Below are 26,002 nucleotides of genomic sequence, written 5' to 3' on the forward strand. Positions count from 1 at the left end.
TCACATATTTATAATCCGATGCGGGTTTTCCCCAGCAGAAAAATGTGCAAGTATATTTGCTGCAGACTCACTGAAGTCAATGGGTAGCAACATAATCCACATGAGAATTTTCTGCTGCGGAAACTCCCCAGCTAAAAACCCACAAACAGAATGTCTGCTGCAGAAACCCATTAGTAGATTAAGTACATGTGAATGTACCCATGGTCCGTTTTATATTAAGGTAGGACTGATTATTTGGCACCTAGTACTCTCCGCTACGCTAATAAAATGCCCAACATATAAAGTGCACTTATCAATGACCGTATGCACCAAACTGCATCATGGAGACAGCTATACAATGGTTAATACAGAACATCTTACTATAACACTGTAATGGAGCCTCCCTTACACCCTCCAGGACCTGCAATTACAGAACTGTCTGTAAGATGTGATGTTGGCAGCAGGTTGCGAGCCCTCCGATTGGTCTGACAGCCCACACGCTGATGAGGAGCGGACAAAGAGGTGTTTATTACCCAATTACATATGGGTGAGCGCTGCTACTGAGAAACTGTCACACTGCATGATCTAGAGAAGGCTGCGGATCTAGACGGGAGTGTCACAACACTGAACGCAAAACTAGTCATTATGTGCAAATATTTCAGAAATGAAAAAAAAAGTGAATCATGAAAGCGTAAAGCCTGACATTCATGGGTTCAAGGGTGCATGTTTAAGGTGGCCAACCATTCAAAAATTCCTGGACAGGACATAATAGGGGACTTCATTTTCCGGCGATTTTATTTTGAGACTCTTGGTACTTCTGCAGGTATTTGTTTTTGGAAATACTATCATTTATCAGCTTAGACTAAATGCTAATTATTATTTTGAATCAGAACTATAGACATGTTTACTTTAGAATTCTTTAAGATTCATTATGGTTTTTCAATTAGTCAATTTCAAAAGAACATATTTGCTTTTAATGATTTTTCAATAAGTTGTCCAGTAAAAAATAAAATTTCAAGTTCGCAACCCTTGTGCATTTTCCTCTATATTTACTGGTACCTTAAAGGGGTGGTGCTATCAACAGGACAGGAGATAACTAGCTGATAGTGGGGGGTCTGACCGCTGGTGTACCCAGCGATCTTGAAAACATGGTCTCCCATTAAAATTCAGTGGCAGGTTGCGCGTGCGCGCAGCCACTCCTTTCATTTCTATGGGAGCACCGTAAAAAAAAGCAAAGTATTTTGCAGTTTCCTGCAGAACCCAAGCATGTCTTACCATTCCAATCTAACGGAAGACCAAGGTCCTCATTCTCAAAATCACATGGGGGGGGGGGGAGGGGGTTCAGCAGTCGGATCCCCCGTTATCAGCTGGTTATCCCCTCTCTGTTGTCTGGGGGGATAATTTTATAAGCATTGAGTGAAGTCTCCAGGGGAATTTTTGTTTTCAACTATGTGCCTGGGCTATAGGTGAAGTTGAAGAGCAAACCTCTAGATCTTCAGACAGAAGGAATCAAAACATAGTAAACTAAAATTGAAGGGAAATTCCTTAATATGATAAGTAATAGCTGTGCATGGTGTGAGAAATACCACAATCCTAGTCCTGGACCCTAAAGTGAATGTTCTCCCTTCCAACATGAACCTATACAAAACCGATATAAGATGTATACAGAATGCTGGATCTGTAAATAACATGGTGGTAAAAAGGTGGACATTCAGATCAAGCTTAAATACAGAAAGATGCCAGATGTTACTTAGGTAAAGGAGAATAATGAGTGAAATTGAATGAGTCTTACCCTGTCTGTGCGTGACATCTGTAACTCCCGCAATATATAATCCTTTTCTTCGTGCAAGGCCAGGCTCAAGACTCGGATGCAGCCATAGTCCTTGGAACAGTTTTCATCAGGCCAATAACGAAAACATTTTTTCTGTAACGTCAGAGAGGAGTGGTTTAGAGGGAGCACATTGGAGTCCACAGTCTGTTCTGTTTAAATATCTTCTCTAACGTATTACATATAAGCCAGAAAACAAATAATGGTGCGGAACAATAAACGCACATGCAATGTAGTGCCCCAAACTGTTACTGGGAGCAACTTGCTTCCACCTACTCAACAGGAGTTATAGGAATAGCCTAAAAGATGACCCACATATCAACAGCTAAGGTGGTGGAAGAAGTGTGCACACCCTTGTAGTTCAGCACAGCTTGGAGGCTGTTTGGTACTTAGCACTTAAAGGGGTACTCCACTGGCCAGCATTCGGAACTAAAATGTTCTGAACGCTGTTTTCGCATTGCGAGGGAGGGGGGGGGGGACAGCCACGCCCCTTGTGACACCATGACCACACCCCCTCAATGCAAATCTATGGGAGGGGGCGTCACGCCCCCTCCCATAGACTTGCATTGAGGGGGTGTAGCCATGACATCATGAAGGGCGTGGCCGACCCCCACAGCACGAAAACCGCGTTCAGAACATTTAGTTCCGAACGCTGGCCAGTGGAGTACCCCTTTAATGTTTTATATCATTGACAGTATCTATTAAATATCAGTTGATGCATTTATCTGGCGATGCTTCAAGGGGATAGCTTTTAGCTGACATGAGATGTCAAATGAGATGAGATGAGATGTCAAATAAACCAGTTTTGACCAGTTTCTACAAAGTATCAGTAAAACTACTGTCCTTCAAAATGCTATGTAACAAATGTGTGTCCTGCCTTTAGGAACAGTGATTCCAGTGACCCGGGCTGACATTGTAGAAGTCTCTACCATTTACATTCACTGCAGGTGCCTGCAGAACTTACAGATTTGCTAATATGTCCAAACCCAGTGGGAGACCAGGATGGTCTGTTTGTCTGAAATTCTGTCTTTTAGATTATGGATAAATCGGACATCTGGTTGTGCACTGCATACAGATGGGCAATAGCAATGGGCTTCTTCAGGATATCCTAAATCACCAGGGATCAAGGCCCATAATGGAGGAGTAATATTAAACTTGGGTTTGTGTAACTGCTCTCCTGAAGTCGGGATAAGGCTTAATACAGATGTATGAGGGGAATTTGGTATCATGTCTAAACAGAACCCGGATAAGAGGTATAAGGTTAGTGTGGTCAGCTCATGATACCCTTCATATAAATTAGCTGTTAGGGGGCTCTGTGTACACTGTCATCAGAACCTCCATCATTCTGTCAGATTTAGGGGTATGTTCACACGTGGCGTGTATATTGCGGATTTAAAGCCTGGAAACCTGGATGTATTTAGCAACTGATAACATTTTTTAATTCCTTGGACACAGCATAAAATCTGTAGCGTTAAAGGGGTACTCCGGTGGAAAACTTTTTTATCTTTTTAATCAACTGGTGCCAGAAAGTTAAACAGATTTGTAAATTACTTCTATTTAAAAATCTTAATCCTTCCAGCACTTATTAGCTACTGAATACTACAGAGGAAATTATTCTCTTTTTGGAACACACAGTTCTCTGCTGACATCATGACCACATTGCTCTCTGCTGACACCTCTGTCCTTTTTAAGAACTGTCCAGAGTAGGAGAAAATCCCCATAGGAAACATATGCTGCTCTGGACAGTTCCTAAAATGGACAGAGATGTCAGCAGAGAGCACTGTGGTCATGATGTCAGCAGAGAGCTCTGTGTTCCAAAAAGAAAATAATTTCCTCTGTAGTATTCAGCAGCTAATAAGTACTGGAAGGATTAGGATTTTTTAATAGAAGTAATTTACAAAATCTGTTTAACTTTCTGGCACCAGTTGATTTAAAAAATAAAAATACAAGTTTTCCACCGGAGTACCCGTTTAAGTCTATTAATTCAAAGCACTGGGGATACATTTTATGCAGGGAAACTCATAGATTAGATGCTGCCAATTTTACCAGCAGATTAACTTGGGTGGGCAACTACTGGCACCATCCTTGATCTTAAAGGGGTTGACTGGCTCCAGAAAGTTAAACAGATTTGTAAATTACTTCTATTAAAAAAATCTTAATCCTTTCAGTACTTATGAGCTTCTGAAGTTAAGGTTGTTCTTTTCTGTCTAAGTCCTCTCTGATGACACTGGTCTCGGTAAAAACGCCCAGTTTAGAACAAATCCCCATAGCAAACCTCTTCTAAACTGGGCGTTTCCCGAGACAAGTGTCAGAGAGCACTTAGACAGAAAAGAACAACCTTAACTTCAGAAGCTCATAAGTACTGAAAGGATTAAGATTTTTTTTAATAGAAGTAATTTACAAATCTGTTTAACTTTCTGGAGCCAGTTGATATATAAAAAAAAGTTTTTTTTCCTGGAATACCCCTTTAATTCTCTAATTTCCCATTCTAATGAAGCAGCAGTGTGTATGCTCTATTAATTGTCTATGGAAGAGGACAGTGCACCGGAACAATGGTAGAGTACGCGCAGGAGTTGTAGCAGTCATGCCGCCCTCCACCAGACACTTATGCCCTAGCTAGAGATGAGCGAACTTACAGTAAATTCGATTCGTCACGAACTTCTCGGCTCGGCAGTTGATTGTTTTACCTGCATAAATTAGTTCAGCTTTCAGGTGCTCCGGTGGGCTGGAAAAGGTGGATACAGTCCTAGGAGACTCTTTCCTAGGAATGTATCCACCTTTCACAGCCCACCGGAGCACCTGAAGGCTGAACTAATTTACGCAGGATAAGTCATCAACTGCCGAGCCGAGAAGTTTGTGACGAATCGAATTTACTGTAAGTTCGCTCATCTCTAGCCCTAGCCTGTAGACAGGAGGCACAATGGCATAACCCTTTTCATGGAAGGAACAGTACAGCATGTGTCATGTTTCTCATAACTGGAAAGGTATTATAAAAAAAAAAAAGATAAAAATAATAAAATACAAAGCCAACAACACTGCGTTGACTAGAAATACCAACCGGGCCTACACAGCTTACCCTTGAGCGCTCCATCTCTTTGGTAGTCATAACAATAACATGGGTGTTCTCCTGATAGACCATGGACCAGAAGTCACACACTGTGTTCTGGAGGCATCCTTGAGTGGCTATATACACTTTATAGGGCTGGTTGCCACGTGTCTCATCCAGAGTACTCTATGGATACATGCAAATAAAAACATTTAAGGGTACGTTCACACGCGTGGATTTTTGCAGTGGATTTAGCTGCGGATCTACTGGTGAAGGCCCCGCTCTATGCTGGCTTTACATGTGCCTGATGGTAGCAGCAATACGCCGCAACGAGCAGAAACACTGCAGCGATGTGCGCGGCGTACTCTTACATCGCGGCCACTCTCCCTGCTCTGAGCTAGGCAGAGAGCTCTCGCGATGTGCGAGTATACCGCGACTCACACATCTCAGTGTGTCTGCTCGTAGCGGCGTATTGCTGCTACGAGCAGGCACATGTAAAGCCAGCATAGAGCGGGCCTTCACCTGCGGATCTGCAGCGTAAAATCCGCTGAAAATCTGCGCGTGTCAACGTACCCTTAGAAAGGAATATAGTACACAGAAAGTACTAGATACCATAAGTACATGTAGAAATTGATAACATTTGTGAATATACCAAGAAAATAACCAAGCAACACATGGGTAGAGTCCTAATATACTATTCCCTCATATCAGCTGAGCATGAAAGCTCATTGCCAAAATGGAGAACTGAGATAAGCAGCTCCCAGAAATTGCTTATGGCAGTGTTTCCAACCAGGGGTGCCTCCAGCTGTTGCAAAACTATAACTCCCAGCATGCCCGGACAGCCTTCGGCTGTCCGGGCATGCTGGGAGTTGTAGTTTTGCAACAGTTTTTCCCAACCAGGGTGCCTCCAGCTGTTGCAAAACTACAACTTGTAGTTTTGCAACAGCTGGAGGCACCCTGGTTGGGAAAAACTGGCTCATGGAGCTCACATGTTGCAGCTCTATAAGCTCTACTGAATGCCACCTACTTCATTGAAAATGTATTTTTTAATAGTCCTTCTTCAATCATGGAAGTGAATTACAAAGCTAACACAAATTATGTACAAGATAGAACCCATGGGGTTCACACTATGTTTTTGCCATACTGTTTTCAATCCGTTTTTCTAAGGAAAACCGTATGGCAAAAAAACGGATGGAACAGTATGGAAAAAAAGTAAACCGTATGCGTTTTTAAACAGTATACTGTTTTTAAAAGTGCATACAGTTTCGTCAGTTTTTATAGAAAAAAAAAAACCATACGTTTTTGAAAATGTTGTCCATTTTTAATGGGAGGGGTCTTGGGTGGGGACTTTAGGATTTAAATGCCCACGTGCAAAGTAAAAACGTATACGTTTTTCCCATATGGAACCGTATACATGTGCGTTTCCCATTGACGTCCATGTTAAAAAAAAACAAAAAAAAAAAACGTATGCGGTTGCAGTACAGTTTTGAAACCGGAGACAAAATCATGGTCAACCACGGTTTTGACTCCGGTTTAAAAACAGTACTGCAACCGCATACGTGTTTTTTTTTTTTTTTTAACATGGACGTCAATGGGAAACGCACATGTATACGGTTCCATACGGGAAAAACGTATACGTTTTTACTTTGCACATGCGCATCTGAATCCTAAAGTCCCCATCCAAGACCCCTCCCATTAAAAATTGACAACATTTCCAAAAACGTAAATAAAAACTGACGTAACTGTATGCACTTTTAAAAACAGTATACTGTTTAAAAACGCATATGGTTTACTTTTTTCCATACTGTTCCATCCGTTTTTTTGCCATACGGTTTTCCTTAGAAAAACTGATTGAAAACAGTATGGCAAAAACGTAGTGTGAACCCAGCCCAGTGATTAGTTTCCCCATTTTCAATGTATTCTCCATTTATTACTGCCAAAAGATGTTGTTTCTCCTACTCCACTGTCTACAGGCACCTACACGCCACCCCCCTACCCCAATAACATTGTTTGAAACAGGACTGACAGTATTTCACATCATTACCTTTATGTAGTTCGCATTAATATAATCTGACCCAGGAATGCTTTCGTCCGTATCCCTCAAAGCCACCCTCGTGGTGTCAACTGCAATACACAATGTTTTATTTATTACAATTTACAAGTTATACGGGTGCTGTTTAGTCAGCAGGTGACATGACTAGTGTTCAACTCTCTTGCTTTCTATGGTGCACAGCGGTTTCTCTTCTTTCGCCTATGCTAAGGTCAGTCATTAGATCCTATAACAGTGGTCTTCAATCTGCGGACCTCCAGATGTTGCAAAACTACAATTCCCAGCATGCCCGGACAGCCAACGGCTGTCCGGGCATGCTGGGAGTTGTAGTTTTGCAACATCTGGAGGTCCGCAGGTTGAAGACCACTGTCCTACAACAATGTTCCTTAAACTGGGGCTTTCCAACAGTTGAAAAAACTACAATTCTCAGGGCGGGAGAGCCCAAGGTTGGGGAACACAGCACTAGAACCTGAGCAACACTGATTTGCCCAGTATCATTTTTTATTGTGCAACAAAGAGTACCATTAACATTGTAACATTGATTTGCAATTAAACCTTATGTTCTTCTTGGGCAGTGCTTCTCAACATAAGAAACAACCCACTTAAAGGGTACCTCTCATCAAAAAAACTTTTGATATATTATAGATTAATGTATGCAGAATAACTTTACAATTGCATGTTATTAAAAAATATGCTTCTTTCTATTTAATTTTCCACTTTGAGGAAATGACCACTAGGGGTCTCCCTACCAGTTCTGGCAGCAAGCATTTCAGACTCATGCTGGAGTCCTAAACACTACGAGCTGCCAGTCTGCTTTGTTCACAAAGGAGAACACTCAGAGCTGCCAGCCTGCTTTGTTCACAGCCTGTTTGGCTGTGAACAAAGCAGGCTGGCAGCTCTGAGTGTTTAGGACTCCAGCATGAGTCAGAAATGCTTGCTGACAGGACTGATCGGGAAAAATACAATAGAAAGAAGCATATTTTTCATGAACATGCTATTGGAAAGTTATTCAACATCCATTAATCTAAAATATATCAAAAAGTTTATTTGATGAGAGGTGCCCTTTAAATCAACCCCAATAATATCCAGAAAAAAAAAATCAATTACACAGACACGATGAATACGTAACAAATTTTATTGATCACATGATATAGAAAAATAACCAGAGCAACACTGGATACCCACCCCAATAAAAACACACAACACTCAGACAAGATAAAAACAGCGGTGAGGGAACACCATATAGAAAAGATGAAATATAATAGGGTGACCGCAATATTATAATGATACCAAGTATACCCAATGCTGTAGATCTCTATGGGACAATGTAAATATATGCAAGTACTGACGTCTTAATACCAGTTTATGTTAGTATACTGTACATAGTAACCTATATAAAGATACCCTGGTAGATATCCAAACATTAACATGCAGCAATATATCGTAGCCTATGTCTCATATGTACATATAAAATATATACAAAGGAAAGAGCGGTCACCATAAATGTCAATAGAAATACTGACCAGTGCACATCAATGTGTTCCCCCACCTCACACTCCTGGACGAAGCGGGGCGAAACGCGTTGGAGTGTGAGGTGGGCGAACACCGGAGTGGCACACATTGATGTGCACTGGTCAGTATTTCTATCGACATTTATGGTGACCGCTCTTTCCTTTGTATATATTTTGTATGTACATATGAGACATAGGCTACGATATATTGCTGCATGTTAATGTTTGGATATCTACCAGGGTATCTTTATATAGGTTACTATGTACAGTATACTAACATAAACTGGTATTAAGACATCAGTACTTGCATATATTTACATTGTCCCATAGAGATCTACAGCAGTGGGTATACCTGGTATCATTATAATATTGCGGTCACCCTATTATATTTCATCTTTTCTATACAGTGTTCCCCCACCGCTGTTTTTATCTTGTCTGAGTGTTGTGTGTTTTTACTTGAGGTGGGTATCCAGTGTTGCTCTGGTTATTTTTCTATATCATGTGATCAATAACATTTGTGTAATTTAGTTATTTTCTGTATATTATTGGGGTTGATTTAAGTAGGTTGTTTCTGTTGTTTAAGTGCACCCCCATAATTTGTATATTGATTTTTGAATTTGTAGCCATATTTATGTAGGTTGTTCTTCTTAACACAAGAGATGGGCTTCACTGTGGGGGCTCACCATGGTACGGTGAATATATTCAGCAAAAGGTTATCTCCGGCAGCATCAATCTTTGGTTTGTAAAGATATGTGACTCTTTGTACATCATTCTACTGGATTTAGCAAAACACATATGGATATAATTTGTGAAGATTCTCGCATAGATTACCACCAATGGTTACGCCGAGGAACGGCCATTGTTCTGGCTCTTAAAAAATAAGGAAGCCCTGTCCTAGGGAAAGCAACCCACAGAAGCCTGAACACCTTTCACTTTGGGTCAGGCCCATCAGGCCCATCAGGCCCATCAGCATTTGGGTCAGGCCCATCAGCATTTTACAGTTTAAATATTGCCCCGTATCTCCATGTACTTACATTAAAGTATATACTTCATTTTTAACAAAACTTGTAGGTACACTTTAACCATAATATGCACATATTATTGTGAAAGTGTACCTCCAAATTTTGTTTTAAAAAAAACACACACACACTTAAAATGGCAACTTAACATGTGCTTTGACAATGGCCCGTATTGATCAAAACAGTTTGAGACAAAATAAAATCTCTAATTGGTCCATAACAACCAATCACAGTAAATTGAAGCTGAGCTGTGACTGGTTGCTATTGGCAAATCCAAGAGTTTTTGTCTCGGACAGATTGATGAATCTGCCCCAGTACGTACAGGCCCACATACACATTATTCAAAAGTTAGCCAAGGTGCCTTTGGTAAGACAAAGGCCAACTAGCTAACGTGTATGGGAGCCTCCCGATTATCCCCTGACAGATGTCGGAGAAGGAAAGGGCGGGGGATTTGTACAATTTTAAGCGCCCAATCCTACTGTTTTTAAGAGATAAGCTGCTTAACCCTCCTTTCTCGAAGGAGAAAACACTAATGTGGAGCCAAGCTGAAAGTCATATGTATGGAGGGTATTGGGAGTGAAAGCTGTTAGCCAATAGAATGATCAGCTGACAGCTATTAAAAGGTGTATGTCCACCTCAGCTGCAATTGTCATTTATGATCCCCTCATTATGTAAATACCCAAACAAGTCTAAATATCCTAAAAAAAAAAAAAATTCAGTGGGCTCTTTTATTTTTTATATACCATATATACTCGAGTATAAGCCTAGTTTTTCAGCACAATTTTTCGTGCTGAAAACGCGCCCCTCGGCTTATACTCGAGTGAACAAAAAAAGTTTTTGGCTTTAGCTGTGAGGGGATGGTCCAGGCCGTCCATCTCCACCTGTCAATCCCTCATCAGTGGTCTTCAACCTGCGGACCTCCAGATGTTGCAAAACTACAACTCCCAGCATGCTGGGAGTTGTAGCTTTGAAACATCTGGAGGTCCGAAGGTTGAAGACCACTGAGAAGGGATTGACAGGCGGTGATGATGAAGGGGTGTTAATGACGGGGGTCTGGATAATGACAGGGGGGGATGATGACATGGGGGGGGAGGGGATGATGTATTTCCCACCCTAGGCGGTATATTTATCTTTGTTCATTGGTGGTGACTGCTGCTGTCTACATCACTTTTCTGTACACTGCCATTCTGAATTCTGTACACTGAAGGATGAGGTTCATTGTACTTACAAGGAAGAATATTCTTGTATCTGTTCTTGCTCTTGTTCTCCAACCTTTGTCCTTCTTTCCGGGGATAGAGCAGTTTACATTCTTGCTGCTGTAGCATCTGCCCATAGGAAACAAATGACCATTTACTGCATGCATAGACACGTAAAGCAACAGATACAAGGCACTCTTCACACCAATTACCCCAATGAAAAAAAATAAATGCTCAAAGCAGCGAATCATCTGTCCAACCCCCATGACATATATAGCACCTTCAATTTCACAAGCACATTGAAGGCATGAATTTCTAGCACATGCGGCAGGTGCTTTTTACAGTATATATTTTTAGCGTTGTGACATTTTATAGCAAGAATAGTTCAATTCAACATTTAATTGCCCAGTTCTGTGCCAGTAGAGCCCCCTGCTGTCGCTCCAGGAGATTAAGAATGAAAGTGAATCCTTGCTCTCTATCATGTTGTTTTAGCTCCAGAATTCCCTGCAGATTACATTTCTTAAATCTTGATAGATGTTGGAGCTCAGGTTTTTCTGATACAGAGAGCCAAACCCTCAGGATAGACAAGGATTTAAAACGTAAGATATTGGCTACCTGCAGTCACCACTAGAGGCGGCCTGAGGGTCAGATAAAATGGGGCAAATATCAGATGAATAGGCTTTTATTGCCCTGTGCAATGAGGCAAGTGATCAGGGTTTGCTCGTTCGTCAGTTAAGAGAGCCGATTTAACCGGCTAAAGCCATGGTTCGTAGCCCAGTGAATAATAGTGGACCGCACAAATAATTGCTGCACAATGGTTGGGCTTTGTAGTCGTCTCTTTAAATGGGTACTCCACCCCTAGACATTTTATCCCCTAAGATGTCTGATCGTGGGGGTCCCGCCAATGGGGACCCCCGCAATATAGCATGCGGCACCCACCTGTTTCTTGTTCGGAAGCGCTGGAGGGTCTGGGTCCCGATCCGTCACGCCCCCTCCCATAGACTTGCATTGAGGGGACGGGGCGTGACGTCACACGGGGGCAGAGTCGTGAGGTCACAGACTTCCGTTCCCATGGTCGGGACCCAGATCCTCCAGCGCTTCCGGACAAGAAACAGGTGGTGCATGCTATATTGCAGGGTTCCCCCGCGATCAGACATCTTATCCCCTATCCTTTGGATAGGGGATAAGATGTCTAGGGGTGGAGTACCCCTTTAAACAAGCACTGCTCCAGTCACTTTGAAAACTAGATTTCAAAGAATTGTGTTTTTGCAAATGAGACCTTAAAAGGATATCCTTCAGTGTCCCCCGCATTAACCTGTTGGTATGGGCTTGTAGTGCGGGTGACATGGATGACAGAGATACTCAACTACTCCTTATCTGTGAGCCCGTTTGTCTGATATCCTCCTTATTCTGGAGGCAGGCTTGGTGCATAGCACGCGGATGTCATCAACAAGCCCGCTCGCAGCTGGACCCAGCGTGCTCCTGCTATACATCAAGCCTGCCTCCAGAGTAAGGAGGATATTAGACAAACGTGACTACAGATTGGCGTAGACAAGTATCATCATCCGCGTTACCCGCAATACGAACATGTTAGTGTGGGTGACACTGATGACAGATTCCCTTTAAAAAGGTTATTCCTGAGAAGCAATTCTACATTTAAATGTGTGCAAGGTGAGGGTGGAGGAATAAACTTTTACTCACAAACTTATGCAGTAACCCGCCTCAGCCATGGACTGGCTAAGCTGGTACTCCCTGTATGTCATGTCAGAACAAGAAAGACTGACAGTGGGAATGGCATCGACTAGGGATCAGTAACAGGTGAGTACAGAATTTATTTCCCCCCACCTCAAACAGATTTAAATGCAAAACTATTTCTCTAGAGTGCCCCTTAAAAGGGAATCTGTCTGCTTTATTGGCATTAAAGAGCTGTAAACACCTTTAGATAGCTGTTAGGGTATAAAAGCAAAGTATCTTCCATGGAGCTGATGGCGGTTGCCAAACTTATAAAATTGCCTTTTTATTTCTTAGCCAAGTGTCAAGGAGGCGGGGCTGAGCTGCTCAAGTGCCACATCCCAAACTTAACCTTAACCTCCCAGTCCCAGCTGCTCCTTCAGATACCTACAAAACCCTGTACAGTAGTCAAGAAGTGGCTGAAAGGTGAGGGCAAGTGAGGAGGCATACCAGACTATGACACTTGAGCAGCTTGGCCCAGACTACTTGACATTTGCATTTGAAATATAAAGTAAATATTATAAGTTTGGCAATCATCATCAGCTTCAGGAAAAGACTAGTTTGTTTATATACCCCAACAGCTTCCCAACAGTGTCTGTACCTCTTAGACATAAAGGGAATCTGTCAGCTCTATTTTCTGTGCTAACCTTTTGATATAATCTGGTGTAGAGCCCTGCATTTTGATTGGGATCCCACGGGACCAAACCCAAAATGCGTGGGCGAGTGGTCAGTCGCTATATGCCTGTGGGTCTCAAACCCTGCACCGCCGCGGCAGCCTCTATAAATTAAGTCCGGACTCTCAGTAGTCCCTCCCACCCTCTGCTGGCAGAGCTCACCAGAGAGACCAGATGATCATGTTGCTCTCAGGCTTGTCTTCTCCCCTGCTGCCTGTTTATGCGCTACATCAAAACGCTATTGTGTGGAGCCCGCTCAGCCTGCCCTGGAGGATCGTCATCTCACCCGCCAGGCACACTTCATCTTCACCTGCCGCCGGTAGGTCAGTTAGTTGCCTGCTCCCAGCTGTATTACATGGCCCTGAACAGGGGGCTAATGTGCTTAAGCTCCACTGCCACTAATGTTATTACAAATTCAGGTGCGGGCCCAGCTGGGTATGTGCAGACAGAGCACAAACAAAAACATTTTAATATGTCTGATCGCGGGGGGCCTGCCGCTGCAGCACCCACATTCTATGCGGAAGCTGTGTCTCCAGTTTCGGAAACCTCCGGTTTCTGGGACTGGGGACGTCACGCCACGCCCCCTCCATTCATGTCTATGGGAGGGGTTGTGATGGCAGTCATGCCCCCTCCCATAGACCTGAATGGAGGGGGTGTGGCGTGACATCCCCAGTCCCGGAAACCCAGAGGTTTCTGAAACTGGAGACACAGCTCCTGCATAGAATGCGGGTGCTGCAGGGAGATCGCGGGGGGTCCCAGCGGCGGGCCCCCAGTGATCAGACATCTTAACCCCTATCCTTTGGATAGGGGATAAAATGTTTTTGCCCGGAATGCCCCTTAAAAGGAATGGTGACAAGTAGTCAGGGATGAAGCCAGCTGAGGAGTAGAAAGATCATGTATTTTTTTTTTTTATAAGGCAGCCGAAGGCTGCTAGCATGTCTGTAGTTTTTATTTTTAGGCTAAAAATTTACACAATTATGCCCTTCATAGCACATATGCCCTTCATAGCAACTGGACAAAATGAGATGCCCACACATATGTGTGAACAGGATTGTGTCCCATTGACTTCACTGACCCATACAAAGTCAGAAAGAGACTGCATTTGTTTACTTTTTACACCTAAAAGAGTGTTTTGCTGTGCTTTAAGTCAGAGATCAACCACATAAACTGTTAAGAAATGTAGTCACTGACAACATTACAGCCATCCATTTTTTACAGATTGCGAGCACGTACATGCAATGGAAGAGGCAATCCTGGGGTGAAACCCACCCATAAATAAGTTTAAAAATAAATAACATCTAAGGAAAAAACTCAAAAACAGATTTTTTTCCCTCTTATATAGCAAAAATAAATACATAAAAGTTATGGTTCTGAATCGTAGTGACCCAAACTCTACACATGGATTGTCATAAAGCTCTTACTGCAGGAATTAAAACCAGAAGTATGACATTTGGGAATAGTTTCATATCTCACTTTTGAAAGTCACTCGAAAAATGTGGCTCTTCAGTTTTGCATTACCTATACACACACACACACACACACACACACACACACACACACAATTATTCTGACCAGTAGTCTACAATAGTATAAAAGTTGTACTATATTACCTCAAACTCCTCCCAGAAGCCTTGCTTGGCCTTCTCCGTGTTGTCAGCCATTTTGTTAAGCTCTCGTACTCTGGACTCTATGTTTGCTGCGCTGATTCGTGTTGCATTGAATGGCTGAGGACAAACAGCGTTCAGAAGGTTAATTTATAAGGGCAAACAAACATTGTAGATTGGAAGCAAATATCTCATCTTTACCTGCTTAAGATGCACCACCGCTCCCGACTTCTCTACCATAGGGTTCTTCTTGTAGTGCTCCAACAGGTCGGTCAGTGTATCAAAGCGTTCTCCTCCTCCTACATCATATTTTCCATCCGGCTGAAATGTGTCAGATCAAGCTGAATCAATAAATCTGTGTAAAATTCTGAATCTTTTAAAAACTACAACTTTTCAAAAGAAATGTTTCATAGTATGTGACATTATAGCGTTACCTGGAATCGGATCATCACATGGGTGACACGAGATTTACGTTCTCCATTCTCTAGTTTCTCCTCACTTGTTAAGACAGACAATACAAAGTCCCCTGGCTTGCTCTGACTTTCCCGCACTAAAAAACTTCCAGGCTTTCCCTTTTCCAGCAGGAGCTTTTCTGCTTCTCTTCCAGAAAGATGACCATGGTACCACCTGCAAAGAGGAAAAAAAAATAAATAAATTACCGTACGGAGTTATTGAAAAGGTTTATTCGAAACTACAGGATAGGGTTGTGGAACATGAATTGCTAGATGAGGACCAACATGGGTATTACTTCCGAGAGATCATGTCAAACTAATCTTACTGATTTTTTTCATTGGGTGACTAAAATAATAGATGGCGGAGGGGCAGTAGACATCGCATAACTAGATTTTATTAAGGCTTTTGATGCTGTAGAAGACTTATAAAATTAACCTACAAGCATTGAGCTTGGACTTCCATATTGTTGAGTGGATTAGGCAGTGGCTGAGTGACAGACAACAGAGGGTTATAGCCAATGGAGAATATTCAGAGCAAGGTCTTGTTACCAGTGGGGACCTCAGGGATCTGTACTGGGACCCATTTTGTTTAATATGTTTATCAGAGATATTGCAGAAGGTCTCGATGGTAAGGTATTGGCTTTTTTGCGGATGACGCAGAGATATGTAACAGGGTTGATTTTCCTGGAGGGATACGCAAAATGGAAAAGGATTTGGGTAAACTAGAAGAATGGACAGAACTCTGGAAACTAAAGTTTAATGTGGACAAGTACAAGATAATGCACCTGGGGCGTAAAAACACTGGGGCAGAATATAGAATATTTGACAGTCCTGACCTCAGTATCTGAGGAGAGGGATTTAGGAGTAATTTCAGAAGACTTAAAGGTAGGAAGACAATGTAATAGAGCAGCAGGAAACACTTGCAGAATGCTTGGATGTATAGGGAGAGGAATAAGCAGTAGAAAGAGAGAAGTGCTCATGCCGCTGTACAGAACACTGGTGAGACCTCACTTGGAGTATTGTGCGCAGTACTGGAGGCCGTATCTCCAGAAGGATATAGATACTCTAGAGAGAGTTCAGAGAAGATACTAAAATAGTACATGGATTGCAGGATAAAACTTACCAGGAAAGGTTAAAGGACCTTAACATGTATAGAAGAAAGAAGAGACAGAGGGGATATGATAGAGACTTTTATATACATAAAGGGAATCAACACAATAAAGGAGGAGAGGAGATTTAAAAGAAGAAAAACTACCACAAGAGGACATAGTTTTAAATAAGAGGGGCAAAGGTTTATTCAGTAATATCAGGAAGTATTACTTTACTGAGAGAGTAGTGGATGCATGGAATAGTCTTCCTGCAGAAGTGGTCGCTGCAAATACAGTGAAGGCATTTAAAGGAATACCGTAGTGGAATATAAGTTCATTAATGTCATTATGACATTTGTAACCCATCTTTTGGGTCAGCGCTGCACTTTTGAAGGCGGCACTGTACTCCGCCCCCCTCCCCGGACGACTCCTAATGTGGGATTATGAAGTTACAGTGCTGCAATGTCATATTCCACTACTGTGCAATGGGAAAATGAAATCACTGCACAGTAACTTCATATCCCCAGCTAAAGGTATGATACAGAGCTTTTTAAAAAGAGTGGGAGGGGTGTTAGGAGTAGTTAGGGAACATAGCCTGAGTTAGTTTAGAAAAGTTTATTTGGTGACAGGCACTTTTTAATACAGTTTTATTGTGGAAATGCAATGCTAAAACAGTTGCCCAAACTACATTTCCTCCAAAAAAGTGACTGAAAATACTTTAAAGAACATTTTTAATAATCAATTCTGCATCTACAAAACAAGGCCCATGTGAAAAACAACCCTCGCAGTTAATAACACAGCTTTCAATAGAAAAGTACATTTTCACATCCAAATAGTTTAACCGGTCTTTATGTTGTTGAATCCTTTCAATTCCATTAAGTAATGTGCTACAAATTAATTAAATACAATGACTTGTTGTAAAACCACAAAATCTATTTAGGCTGTTTATATAAAATTCCCTAAGGTTGCCAAAACAGGCTAGTGGATTAAACCCACGCTGCTTTTACGGGTACGTTTCTATTGTAACAGAAGGATCAAACCAGGAGAAGTAAAGAATGAACAACCGGCAAATGGCTGCTACATATGTACCTGCACACTGTTTCGGCACTCTGTAAATCCATGGAGCACTTGAGGAGACTTTCCCTGGATTAACCAGCAGTGCTTCCATTTATCGAAGTGGATGAAAGGGCTTGTTGACTGCTATTTGCAGCTTTTACCATTTGAGGTGAATGAAAATGAACTGGCCTCTTGTAGAATAAATACATAACCTGCTGCTTGGAACACAACAGCTGTATAACAATGGCAAAGTATGTGAACTTGAGGGTCATTGAATTTTTTTAAAAACATTTTTATTTTCGAGGAATAACTTCTTGCTCGATTGGTCATAGTCAATAGCACTAACACATTCTGGGGTGTGGAAATTTTATTAAAAATAAACTACTTGTCCACAGGACTAAAACGGAGGAAAATCTATTTGTCCCTCATGACGATCCACTTGTCCTGGCCAATTTTCGCTTTTACCTCCTCGCCCTATAATAGCCATAACTAACTACTATAATGATACCTTTAAATTTTTCCATAACATTCTCCGAAACAAAAACAAAACAAATATTGTTTCAGTGAAATTGAAATAGTAAAAATAAATTTAGCAAAGTTGGTGGTTTTCTTTTCCTCGCCGTTTACCTTGTAGTTGAGCTAACATGTTATTTTGATACTTTAGACCAGCCTGATTACAGTAATAACAGATTTGTATAGTTTCCGTCATGTTTTACTAATTTAAAAAAAAACTTCTGAACTTTTTCAAATTTTTTTTTAATAGTCATTCAAACCCCCCTTCCCCGCCACACCCCCCCTCCCCCCCCCCCCCCGCGCAAGAGGCTGTATGGGGGCTAATTTTTCTGTGCCGTCTGTTTTTTGTATTGGTACCATTCTGAAATTGATCAGAATTTTTCAATCGCTTTTAACTTTTTTTTCTGGGATATTGTAAAAAAAAATGCAATCTTGTGGTTTTTTTTTAATTTATTTATTTTTACACATTTACCTTACGGGATACATAATGTTATATTTAAATAGTTCGTACGCTTACCACGCAGCGATACCAACCAAATATGTTTACATGTTTTTATATAGGAAAAGGGGGCGATTTGAACTTTTAATATGGAAGGGGTTAGTGTGTGTGTCTTTTAAATTTTTATTAAAACATTTATATTATATATATATATATATATATATACACACACATATATATATATACATATATATATATATACATATATATATATATATATATATATATATATTTTTTTTTTTTTTTACATTTTATTAGTTCCTTTGGGGACTTTTAGGAGGAATCATTAGATTCCTCATACAGATCAATAGAGTTCTATTAAACTCCATTGATCTGTGTGTTCTACCATCCATTGATAGAGCCTAGTCCAGCTAGGATCTATCAATGATAGAGCCACGGACATCAGGGAAGTAAAGGTAAGCCCTCCAGCTACCTCTATAGTGGATCACCCCACCCCCACGTCTGAGAGGTCCTAGTAACGACTGATTCAGTCAGCGCTGGCTGCGCTTGGAAGCTTCAGATGGAAGTCTTCCCTTCTCAAGTGTGAACCTGGCCTAACACTGCCCAGAGACAAATCCATTTGGTGCTAACCACTTACTACTGGGGTCTTATATCAAAAATTACGATTAGATTTTATTAACAAGATGGTCTTCGTGCAAAAATATGTGTACATGCTCTGTAAAGATAATTGGTGAGCCCAATCATATCTACTGGTGATTCCAACTGATCCCAGTCCAACACTTGTTGCCTATAGCTATAAGGCCCCCATACACACAAGAAAAGTGCTGGCCAAATCACCAATTTTGCAGGGTGGGCCAACTGTTTAAAGAGGTACTCCAGTGGAAAACATTTTTTGTTTCCTTGACACACCCTGGGTCCTTTGATCCCCATGGATGGACATTTGGACAGTAAGGCATAGCTGAACATTGCAGCCAACTAAATTAAAGGGGTATTCCAGGCCAAAGTTTATATATATATATATATATATATATATATATTTATATATATATATATATATATATATATATATATATATATATATCTCAACTGGCTCTGGAAAGTTAAACAGATTTGTAAATTACTTCTATTAAAAAGTCTTAATCCTTCCAATAGTTATTAGTTTCTGAAGTGGAGTTGTTTTCTGTCTAACTGCTCTCTGATGGCTCACATCCCGGGAGCTGTGCAGTTCCTATGGGGATATTCTCCTATCATGCACAGCTCCCGGGACGCGACATCATCATTGATCAGTTAGACAGAAAACTTCAGAAGCTAATAACTATTGGAAGGATTAAGATTTTTTTAATATAAGTAATTTACAAATCTGTTTAACTTTCCGGAGCCAGTTGATATATATAAAAAAAGGTTTTGCCTGGAATACCCCTTTAATCCCTTCATTGGAGCGGTTTATTTTATGTTAGGAGAACACTTTTAGCAGGACAAAGAGCTATATCCCATGGGTCTTAAAGTGATAGTTTGGTTCCAGGAACATCATGGAGAGTCTTCCTTGCTTCACTGGCCTTCACAGACCCCAGATCTAAATCTTAGAGCCTCTCTGGAACAAAGGTAGGTTGGGCTGTTTAGAGCAGATCAGTACCTAGACAGACGGATGTACCCACCCTGGGCAGAGGCAGAAGCACCAAGAGTACTTCATCCTACACTAAGCTGCAATAAAACTGTGGCTGAAGGACATTTCATGATGACCGAGTAGCTGGGGCTAAGCTGTGATGACATTGCGGCTGTGAACCTGTAGTGATGATGTGGGAGGGTGGGGCTGAGCTGGATGAGGCTATGAAAATCAAAAAGCAAGGATGTTGTATGAAGTTTTGTACAAAGGGGCAGTATTATAAGTTGCAGATCACTGCTCTAAATCAGAAAATGCACATTACTGGCAGTAACACATTAATAAACTTTGCGCATGTACTACCATAGAGCAGTGATCTGTGCCTCTGCAGCTGCTGTAGAACTACAACTCCCAGCATGTCCTGACAGCCAAAGGCTGTATTATAGCAATACATGCACTTGATTATATTAATACCCCTTATGCATTGCCTGCTAGGAGTTGTACTGCTGCGCCAGCTACAGAGTCACAGGTTACAGATCACAGTCCTATAGCACAACCTACTGGGAGTTACAGTCCACAATTTCCTTTTTGGTGCACTAATAGTAGACTACTATTCTAATTATAAAAAACCACAGAGAAAAAACGTGTAGAGATAAACAATTAATAAAGTTTTATTGAAAAAAAAAATAAATTCATAAAACATACATATTGCAAATGAACACCATGGTTCACCAAATATGGAAAACATAAAAGGAGACACAGACAGGACACTGAAAATATGGAGGTGGGCGCTCACTCAACTGTATTGTATTGGTATAACAATACATAAATGATAAAGTGCATGGCAAAAATATAAATAATTAAAGGTGCTGCTATGTTGCAAATAATACAACAAACGAACAACATAAAGTCAGAACAAAGTGCATTTCATAATTACCAAGTGGTACAGAGGAGCAAAACCACACCGCCAAAACCCGACGTTTCGCCACGGAGGCTTAGCTTACTTTTATTATGTATTTATTTCTCCACATGGGTTTACATGTATACATGTATGTGTACATATATTTGTATATATGTGTATATTTTGATGCATACCTTGCACAGGTCAATTTCACATTTTTCCATTTTTTGGTAACTTTTTTTTACTTTTTACACCTTATTTACACATTTTTTCCCTTTTTTTTTTCTTCCAGCCCTATACACACAATGCGTTTTTGTCGTATTCTATGGTGCGACTGTCGGTGGTGGGATTTTTTTCCTACCACCGATTGTCTACACCGTGGATATGGCTTCTATATATACATAACTACGCCCTGTGATATCATATTATATTGGGATGTCCGTGATGCAGGTATTATATCTCATGACAACCAGGTGTTCGCTAGCACTTTCGAGTATTACCTACCTTTTAAACACTGGGTGACTCCGATAGGAGGCTCAGCCTACGACCACGCCCCCGGGGTGGTTACTATTTCTCCTCCCCTCCCGCATTTTGGCTGCTGGGTTATAGAAGCCTACGTGGTGCCGGGTTTTTTGTCCCTGCACCACGTGGGCTTTGTTTACATCAGCCTCCATATACGTGGAACGCCGATACCACGTGGTCACACTCAAGACCATTGATTGGGGGTTTTCTGATCGGCCTTACTGTCTTAGAATTGAGTCCGATCTTTGGTTAATTTGCAGGCTCACACGTTGCGCCTACTAATGGATATGCGATGTGTGAGTCCGGCAGGAAGGTGTACCCTTATTACGCCCATTATTGGTCAGCCCCGCTGGGTTCCTCCGACTGGGCGTACCCACGGCTCCCGCAGGTGCACGTTTCCATGAATCTTTATAAGACTTCCGGTATACACATATTATCTATTAGTGACGCTGCAGTCACAAGGTATCTGGCTTGGGTTATGATTGGATCGCAATGTATATTTAAGAAGGGACGGACTATCACTGACCACACCCCGGAAGAAGCCTCCGTGGCGAAACGTCGGGTTTTGGCGGTGTGGTTTTGCTCCTCTGTACCACTTGGTAATTATGAAATGCACTTTGTTCTGACTTTATGTTGTTCGTTTGTTGTATTATTTGCAACATAGCAGCACCTTAATTATTTTTATTTTTGCCATGCACGTTATCATTTATGTATTGTTATACCAATACAATACAGTTGAGTGAGCGCCCACCTCCATATTTTCAGTGTCCTGTCCGTCTCCTTTTATGTTTTCCATATTTGGTGAACCATGGTGTTCATTTGCAATATGTATGTTTTATGAATTTATTTATTTTTTTTCAATAAAACTTTATTAATTGTTTATCTCTACATGTTTTTTTCTCTGTGGTTTTTTACATTTGTTTTATACGTGGGATTTTTCACATTGTTTAGGGACCCCTGTGGTTTACTACTATTCTAATTATGAAGCTTCACTCTGTCCAGTAATGACACAGGGAAAACGCCACAGCGCTATAAATACTACGGGAGAGGAAGTTGTACAAGTAGAAAGCCTGTGCATTCTGAGACTAGCACACGTTCGGCTACGATCAGTCTGGTCTGTAATACGATCGCATATGAGAGAAGACTGAAAGACATCTTAAGCCTCTCAAAACCCTGCAGAATGTGTTTACCATTTGCTAGGCAACAATACAGACAGTATTAACAGCACACAATAAAAGGGGGCATTTAGAGAATGACCGTGCAGAATGGGTTCATGCAAATAAAGCGTGTTCATTGTTCATAGAAAACAAGAGATTGCATTACTTATACACCTATGCAGTCGGGCACTTTGTCTAGAATGGTGTACACCAACATAAGCCTTATGAATGTTCCCGTTCCCTCAGTCTGCTGATGAGTCCATCAGCTGAAGTAATAGTTGTGCTCCATTGTTACTAGCATGGTCAGCCGTTTTGGAGGATATAGAGTACTGTCTCTGGTCATTAGGTCACCAAAAGTGTATACAAAGATCCTTTGTACTTTCATTTTCGATTTAATAACGTATTATAGTGTAGCCATTTCATTTTGCCTATTTAGGTTAGTATATATATGGGGAACAGACTCCCATAATGAGGCTGGGACAATGACTGGCAGGTGACAGCCAACATGGGATATATACCGTATATCTCCAAGAAAAGCAGCACACCATAGACATATGATGTCAGGGTACACACTACATCCACCACTGTAGAGAAAATGAATAGGCAGTCACACTCCCATTTGTGTAAAGACTGCAATTATTTTCACTAATGTGCAAGGCATTGTTTCAGCTGGCTCACAAAGGCATTTTCAAGTCAAATGGCTGGGTGAGCCATCTGAAACATCGCCCTGCACATTTGTGTGAATAAAAGACCAACTTTATTTTTCCTAATAGGGCTCTCTCTCTCTCTCTCATTACAAACGGGATGCCGCGTGCAAGATTGGATAGGGGATAATATGCCTAAGCACCGGAGTACCCCTTTAACCCCTTAATGACGCCGGACGTAAATGTACGTCCTGGTGAGCTGGTACTTAACGCACCAGGACGTACATTTACGTCCTATGCGTAACCGCAAGAATCGGAGCGATGCTCGGGTCATGCGCCGCAGGGACCCGCTGGTAATGGCGGACATCCGTGATCGCGCAGTTGTCTGCCGTTAACCCTTCAGATGCCGTGATCAATACAAATCATGGCATCTGCAGCATCGCGGTCACTAAAATGGATGGTCGGATCGCCCGCAGAACTGCCGCGGCGATCCGATCATCCAGAACGGCAGACTGAGGTTCTGTCACCTGCCTCCGCTGCCATCCACAGGTCTTCTGCACTGGTCTGCGATCGAGCAGACCAGAGCAGAAAATGACCGATAATACTGATCAGTGCTATGTCCTAAGCATAGCACTGAACAGTATTAGCAATCGAATGATTGCTATAAGTAGTCCCCTATGGGGACTATTAAAGTGTAAAAATAAAAGTAAAAAAAAAAAATGTGAAAAGGGAAAAAAAAAACTCCCCCCCCCAAAAAACGTAAATTGTCCAATTTTCCCAATTTCACCCCCAAAAAGTGTAAAAAAAAAGTAGAGATATATATTTTATATACATATTTGGTATCGCCACGTGCGTAAATATCCGAACTATTAATAAAATGTTTAGGATACCATACGGTGAACGGCGTGAACGTAATAAAAAAAAAAGTCCAAAAAAGTACAAAATAGCTTTTTTATAACATTTTATTCCCAAAAATTATAGAAAATGTATTAAAAAAGTTTAATATAAGCAAATATGGTATCAATAAAAAGTACAGATAATGGCACAAAAGAATGAGCCCTCATACTGCCGCTTATACGGAAAAATGAAAAAGTTATAGGTCTTCAAAATAGGGGGATTTTAAATATACTAATTTGGTTAAAAAGTTTGAGATTTTTTTTAATCGCAACAGTAATAGAAAAGTATATTATCATGGGTATCATTTTAATCATATTGACCCAAAGAATAAAGAACACTTCATTTTTACCGTAAATTGTGTGGCGTGAAAACGAAACCTTCAAAAATTTGCTAAATTGCAGTTTTCTTTTTTAATTTCAATATACCAAAAGATCACCGTAGTGATCAACTAATTCCCTAAATTTACCATATATTAAGAAAAATTTTTTATTATTTCATATTAATTCACACACAAGAAGAATTAAAAAATCAGGGTGTCTCTCTTTCCAGAATTGTATTATGCAAAGAGTACTGTCAGGACTCAATAGTAATACAGTATGCACCTGCAGTGTGCCATACTGAGGGAAAGAACACCGCTGTGTTTTAAAATCAATTTACAGCCCCCCCTCGACATGTTTCGCCGTACACACGGCTTTGTCAAGAGGTAACAGGGCTATGAGCAAAAAACGCCAATGCGGGGGTTTATATCACCTCCCATCTAGACGTCATTGTGCAGGAAGTGCCTCATCCTTATTGGTGGAGCGCCCATCCCACCAATCAGTGCAAATATCCTTTGATTGACTGAATCTAAATCCTGTTGTTCCAACCTATCATCGCTATTGTTGATCAGCGTCAAGGCAACCTTGTCATGTGACTTATAACGTGCCTGCGTCATGACCCCTGCGCCGGGACTTCACCGCATTTCCTGTTGCCTGCGCAGTGAACCCTGCGCTACAACTTGTATCCACCGGCTGTCTCTGCATATGTCATTGCACATGCATGGCTGCCTAGATCTCACGGACAAATATCTCTCAGGTACGGGTGCGCAGTACATCCTGCGCACACACTTAGTAAAATTCTCATCCTCCCGGCATATTTTGTTATTTTCCGACAGGGTCAAATGCGCAGTGTAACCTGCGCGAGTTCTTAGTTTATTTTAACCCCCAGAGTGCGGGCTATGGATTATCCATGGGATTATCTTGGATTCTTTTATAAACTGCTGTGACCACTAATAAGTCATTTTATTGGGAAGATATATGCTGGATATGTTTGACATATGATGGTATCAATATGTATATATAGTGCACTATGCAAGGTAATTATGGAGGGAACTGCCCTAATTAGCAACAGCCCTTATCTTAAGACAATACGTCTAGGTGATGTTGGGCTCTATTGTATACTGATTGTATTTCCCCACACAAATAGTATTTTTTTTGGTTGCGCCATACATTTTATGGTAAAGTGAGTGATGGCATTACAACGGACAACTGGTCGTGCAAAAAACGAGCCCTCATACTAGTCTGTGGATGAAAATATAAAAGGCAAGGAGGAAAAAACGAAAACTTAAAAATAAAATTGTCCTTAAAGGGGTACCACCGTGCTGACAACTCATCTATCTAAAGGATAGGGGATAAGTTGCCTGATGGCGTGGGGTCCTGCCACTGGGGACCCCCGCGATCTCGCACACAGCACCCTGCTCTCATCAGGCTGATGACTGCCGATCACAGGGCTGGAGTATTGTGACGTCACGGCTCCGCCCCCATGTGACGTCACGCTCCGCCCCTCAATGTAAGTCAACAGCTGTCTCGCCCCCTGCCATAGACTTGCATTGAGGGGCGGAGCGTGAAGTCACACGGGGCTGAGCTGTGACGTCACGATCACCGGCCCCGTCATCAGACCCGGAGCGGATGTTCGCTCCGGGGCCTGATGAGAGCAGGGTGCTGTGTGCGAGATCACGGGGGTCCCCAGCGGTGGGACCCCGCGCGATCAGGCAACTTATCCCCTATCCTTTAGATCGGGGATAAGTTGTCAGCAC

At 41.5% G+C, this 26,002-nt stretch overlaps 1 protein-coding gene across 2 annotated transcripts in view; it reads right to left on the reverse strand.

Moving 5' to 3' along the window:
* The window catches only part of LOC130293432 (tyrosine-protein phosphatase non-receptor type 11-like), a 143,109-nt gene that overhangs the window by 13,187 nt on the left and 103,920 nt on the right, over nt 1-26,002 (reverse strand). For both annotated transcript variants that reach the window (XM_056542103.1, XM_056542102.1), the window contains exons 4-10: nt 15,073-15,265; nt 14,840-14,959; nt 14,645-14,758; nt 10,662-10,758; nt 6,898-6,977; nt 4,884-5,039; nt 1,772-1,903 (exon numbers count right to left, since the gene is read on the reverse strand). In XM_056542103.1, the coding sequence (XP_056398078.1) occupies nt 1,772-1,903; nt 4,884-5,039; nt 6,898-6,977; nt 10,662-10,758; nt 14,645-14,758; nt 14,840-14,959; nt 15,073-15,265 (892 nt within the window). The remainder of the gene's footprint in view (nt 1-1,771; nt 1,904-4,883; nt 5,040-6,897; nt 6,978-10,661; nt 10,759-14,644; nt 14,759-14,839; nt 14,960-15,072; nt 15,266-26,002) is intronic.

The sequence above is a fragment of the Hyla sarda genome, chromosome 10 (genome assembly GCF_029499605.1).
Source record: "Hyla sarda isolate aHylSar1 chromosome 10, aHylSar1.hap1, whole genome shotgun sequence".
NCBI classification, from domain to species: Eukaryota; Metazoa; Chordata; class Amphibia; order Anura; family Hylidae; genus Hyla; species Hyla sarda.